The sequence below is a fragment of the Apis dorsata genome, unplaced genomic scaffold (assembly GCF_000469605.1).
Source record: "Apis dorsata unplaced genomic scaffold, Apis dorsata 1.3 scaffold_98, whole genome shotgun sequence".
Lineage (NCBI taxonomy): Eukaryota > Metazoa > Arthropoda > Insecta > Hymenoptera > Apidae > Apis > Apis dorsata.
Genome location: NW_006263396.1, coordinates 823,181 through 829,149, shown reverse-complemented (window position 1 = coordinate 829,149; position 5,969 = coordinate 823,181). Strand labels below are relative to the sequence as shown.

The window sequence follows — 5,969 nt, the reverse complement described above, 5'->3', positions numbered from 1 at the left end:
TATTGTATTTTAATGATTATCCGTGATTCTATGAATTTATTGATTCTGTATAATTCTTCGAGAGAATTTCTGTTGTAAAAGAGAAAGTAATAAATATTATTTTAATTGATTGTTAAATCGATTTTATATAGATAGTACATAAAAAATTATTATTAACTTTTTTTTTATAATCAAATATTGTTTATTGTACATCAATTTTCTTTAAGGTTTTTAACGGTATATTTAATTATTCTAAGATTTCTTAAACTCTTATAATAACTTAGACCTTGGATTAGTATAGATTAAGCAATAAAATAAATTCTTGGTAAAGTCGTTCAAGAATTTTTGTAAGCACTTTTTCAATAGTAAGTTTAGTTTCCTTTCTATATAAGTATAATTTCTTCTTAATGCTAATAAATTTTTTAGCGAATACAATTTAGATCGATTAATAATAACAATATAAAATACTAAGTGCAGTAATAAATGTCTTTGATTATCTGTAATGTTTATTAATGTTTATGTATCATCTTTTTTATTGCATTATTTTATTGTTTTAACTTATTAAAACAACACATCTGCGACCGTGCACTTATTGAGAATCTTTCTCACTTAAGTGATTTGTTTTCCAATTTTTTAATTCTAATATTTTGAAAATATTATAAAAGATATGTATCTAATTTTGAAAAAGGATTTCCTTTTGTTTTCAATAATTTTTCGTGATAAAATATTGCAAATCTCCAAGGAATAATATCATTAAAAATTTCGAAATTATTTTTTTCTGTTTAATTTGAAAATAAAAATAAATTCAATTCATTTTCATAAAAATAAATAATAGCAAAAATGTAAATTATCTTTTTTTAGACGATATAATTTAAGAATAGCCTCTAATATAACTGTTTGGATAGACTTACATCATATATTATTTTCAAATAATCATTAAACTTTCTTCACTAAAGATCAGATAATTTATAATATAAAAACAAATCATTTAGAAGCTTTCCACCAATTCTACAATATATTTTATCGATAATTTAATTTCTGAATTGCTTTATTCCTACTAACTTCAATTTCATCTAATCGCACTATGAAGTTAGCAATATAAACAATGAAGATTAAATTTAAAATTTTCAAAGTATTCTATTAGCGGCTTCTCTAAGCGCTTGGGTGATTTATATGTAAGTATACTGTGAAAGTTTAGAGAGTTTTTATAATTTTATTTAATTTTTATAATATTTTAAAAAAATATGTTTGTTCTTTTTTATTTATTATAATAATAAAATATTTTCTTATACGTTGTTTAATGTATATATTTAAATCTTATTGTACTTTTAACCTAAAAAAAGATTTGCAGGTTAAATTTCATTGATATACATATACTTCTTCGGTATTAAAAATTTATCATAAAAATGAAACGAAATACATCAAGTTATTCGTATCATGATGAGAGATTTAGACAATTACGCAATGAAGATAACGAAATTGGTCTGCGTTCAAGAACAAAAGAAGAACGTTTACAACATAAACGCGAAGAATGGATGATACAACAAGAACGAGAACGAGAATACGAAAAATTGAAAAAGAAGAGGATTTTAGAATATGAATTACGACGTGCTCGTGAGAAGAAATTATTGAAAAGAAGTAAAACTAAAAGTAAATCTCCAGAAAATCGAGATACATCAAAGACATCTAAAATATTTATATTATCTGAAAAGTATGTATGAATAAATTAAATAATTTTTAGTTTAGTTATTTACATAAAATTGTTTTAAATATAAATAAAAATAGAGTTTAAAAAAAAAATATTTGAATATTATAGAAATTATATTAGATATACAATATAATTTGAAAAATTATAAATAAGTGCATAAAATAATATAATGTAAAATTTTCAATATAAAATATATTATTTTTATATATAATATTCGAGAAAATTTAATTTATAATTTTGACATGAAGTTTATTAGAGTCATATAATTCATTTTTTTAAATAAAAAATTATTTTATACTGCAGATTAGAATCTTCAAATGATATATCTTTATTTAGAGGATCAGGTACTCAAATTAATGCAACAGAACTACGAAAAATTAAGGTAGATATTCATAGAGTTTTGCCAGGAAAACCAACAACAGCAACAACTGATGAACTTAAACGAGATATTATCAATCCTGAAGATGTGATGCTCAAAAGAAGAACGGGTAAAATGTTATTTTTTGTTTCGATTATTAACAACTTAAAAATTTATCATCATTGATAAAGAAATAGCAAAGGTATGTATCAATTCAATGCAAAAGATTAATTATTCCATCAGAAGAAGATAAAATTTTTTCAGTAGAACTCATCAAAAATATGAACTCAACATGGAAGATAACTTTACAATTTTTTCAAAAATATAATTATTGAATTTATATTTCAACAGACTTTTGTATTATTTTTTTTCTATGATTAAATATTAATAATAATTTTATTTTATTAAATGTAACATCATGAAGAATCGTAACATTTTCTATAAATTTCTATAAATTTCTATAAATTTCTATAATAAGAAGATGAATTTATATGTCATATATCTTCTATAATATTCAACAATTTATTCAAATATAAAAATATTTTATGAAGTTTACATAACATATTCTTATTTATCAAAGAAGAAAATTTGAAATATTATGCAGGATGAGAATATTGAAAATATAATGTGCAATATATAAACACAATATCTTTTATCTTAAGAGTTCCAAGAGTATTTTTATTTATTTTTTTTAAATTTTTTTGCAAATTGCATTTGAGTTTGCACAAAAAAAATTATGCTTTTAATATTAATAACATAAAAACAACGTTATGTTTTTGATATATTGTTTATAACAATTTTTTAAAAATTGCTTTAAATTTTTACTTTGTTTTGTGCAATCTCTTTATTGATTTAGCTTGGCTTTTGGAATATTTGTATACTTAAAAATAGGAAGAATTACTTTATAAATTTCTATTATAAATGATTTATTTATTATAAATTATTATTAATTATTTATTATGAATTCAATTTTATTAGTACATTTTACACAATTTTTTTTTATTAGAACTTAATTATTAGAAAAAGAAAAATTAATTTTATTATTTTGCAATCAAACATGTAGAATTCGATATTAATGCTAAATATAGTTCTACAACTGAAGAATAAATATTGAAGAATAAAACATCTTGAAGATTGATACGATATCAGAATTATTAATAATATGATATTAAAATGAATAATTAATGAAAATATTTAAATAATAGAAGCATTTATATCTATTAAATTTTAAAGTAATAATTTTTTTTTAATTTTTTTTAATTGCAAAAATTTGTCTCATATTTAACTTATATTTAAACAATTTTGAATTAAAAAAAATTTAAAGAATTCAAAAAATAAAATTTGTGCATAACTTATATGTCATATTTATGTTATTAGTCAAATAAATTTAAGATATAATGTAATAGTAAACATGATATAATTCATCAAGTGGAAGATTTTAATCATCTTGGAAGATATGATTTTAAAATTCCAGTTTATTACATGAGGATTTATTCTACATAATTTTCAAAATTTATCATTTTTTAATTAAATGTTTAATAAAAAATGAGATCATCATTAATAAAGAAATAGGTATGTAGAAAAAGGTATGTATCAATTCAATGCAAAAGATTAATTATTCCATCAGAGGAAGATAAAACTTTTTCAGTAGAATTCATCAAAAATATGTATGAAGTCAACATAGAAGATAACTTTATAATTTTTTCAAAAATATAATTATTGAATTTATATTTCAACAGACTTTTGCATTATTTTTTTTCTATCATTAGATATTAATAATAATTTCATTTTATTAAATGTAAGATCATGAAGAATCATAACATTTTCTATAAATTTCTACAGATAAGAAGATGGATTTATATATCATATATCTTCTATAATATTCAACAATTTATTCAAATATAAAAATATTTTATGAAGTTAATAACATATTCTTAATTTATCCAAGAAGAAAATTTGAAATACTACGCAGGATCAGAGTATTGAAAATATAATGTGCAATATGTAAGCACAATATTTTTTATCTTAAGAGTTCTAAGAGTATTTTTATTTATTCTTTTTAAATTTTTTTGCAAATTGCATTTGAGTTTGCACAAAAAAAATTATGTTTTTAATATTAATAACATAAAAACAACGTTATGTTTTTGATATATTGTTTTTAACAATTTTTTTAAAATTGTTTTAAATTTTTACTTTGTTTTGTGCAATCTCTTTATTGATTTAGCTTGGCTTTTGTATACTTAAAAATAGGAAGAATTGCTTTATAAAATTTCCATTATAAAATGATTTATTTATTATAAATTATTATTAATTATTTATTATAAATTCAATTTTTTATTAGTATTTAATTATTAAAAAAAGAAAAAGTTTTATTATTTTGCAATCAAATATGTAGAATTCGATATTAATATTAAACATAGTTCTACAACTGAAGAATAAATATTCAAGATTAAAACGTCTTGAAGATTGATACGATATTAAAATTATTAATAATATGATATTGAAATGAATAATTAATAAAAATATTTAAGTAATGGAAGTATTTATGTCTATTAAATTTTAAAGTAATAATTTTTTTTCATTTTTGTTTAATTGCAAAAATTTGTCAATTATATTTAAACAATTCTAATTAAGAAATTAAATTAAGAAAAATTTAAAAAATTCAAAAAATAAAATTTGTGCGTAACTTGTATATTATATTTATGTTATTAGTCAAATATATTTAAGATATAATTAAAAAGATAAGATATAATTAAAAGTAATAGTAAAGTAAAATAGTATGATATAATTCATCAAGTGGAAGATTTTAATCATCTTGGAACATATGATTTTAAAATTCTATGATTACATGAGGATTTATTCTATGTAACTTTCAAAATTTATTATTTTTTAATTAAATATTTAATAAAAAAAAATTCTATAAAGTCAAGAAAGAAAAAAATATATAAAAGATATAAAGTGAAAGATATATATTTCCATAAATTTATATTTATTATGGATTTATATATATTTTATAACATCTAATATTCAAGAAAATTATAAATTATTTTCAGCTATAAATTTGAAAAAGAAATTGTTATTAATGAAGATTGAATAAATTATGAATTTATATATTTTTTTCAAAATATGGTATGAAGCAATAAAAATTTGATTAGTTATGATTCATATTCATATATCTACATTTATATGTATATATATTTACATTATTATATAAAAATAATAATATAAATATGAAAAATAATATATATAAATAATTATTGTTATTTTTTTCATGTAGCTAATTTATTTATTTAGTTTTATATGTTATTTGTATACATATTTTATTATTAAAAACATCTGGCTTACAATTGTTAAAAAATAGTCAATTTATTTACATATCAATCTAAATACTTTAAGATCTGTCATAGTCATCTATTATGTAGTTTTATTTTATGATTTTATGGTTTTTATTTCTAAAAAATTTTATCTAAAAATTTAATTATAGGAGAAGGATCTAAGCCTATATTTGAAAGAGAAGAAATAAAAGATGTATTAAAAACAAATGAAATTACAGAACATCGTACAGTTTTAGTTGTAAATATTAAAGGATCAGGTATGTTTTTTATTAAAAATATAAACTCATTATAATTTAAAATAAATTATATATAATTTTATTTTTAGAAAACGAAATAACATGCAAAAATCATGCTACTTCATCAAATTCCTTAAGAAGTCGAAGTCGTAGTCTTCAACATACATCGTCTCATTATTCCAGGTTTGTTTGTGTAATGGCAATAATATTGAAGGTTTATTATCATTACACAACAATTGCATGTTACTACATAATTGTCTTACTTTTTGGAAATTAGAAATATAATTATATATAAATTAATTTAAATTTAATAAGGATATAATTAACTTGAAAAAGATAACTAAGATAAAACT

At 18.7% G+C, this 5,969-nt stretch overlaps 1 protein-coding gene across 2 annotated transcripts in view; it reads left to right on the top strand.

The window, feature by feature from the left end:
* The first annotated feature begins 1,336 nt into the window (after positions 1–1,336).
* LOC102670614 (female-specific protein transformer-like) overlaps positions 1,337–5,969 on the top strand; it is an 8,740-nt gene continuing 4,107 nt past the window's right edge. For both annotated transcript variants that reach the window (XM_031508721.1, XM_031508720.1), the window contains exons 1-4: positions 1,337–1,690; positions 1,991–2,175; positions 5,530–5,637; positions 5,706–5,799. In XM_031508721.1, coding sequence (XP_031364581.1) covers positions 1,386–1,690; positions 1,991–2,175; positions 5,530–5,637; positions 5,706–5,799 — 692 coding nt within the window. In that variant the 5' untranslated portion in view covers positions 1,337–1,385. The remainder of the gene's footprint in view (positions 1,691–1,990; positions 2,176–5,529; positions 5,638–5,705; positions 5,800–5,969) is intronic.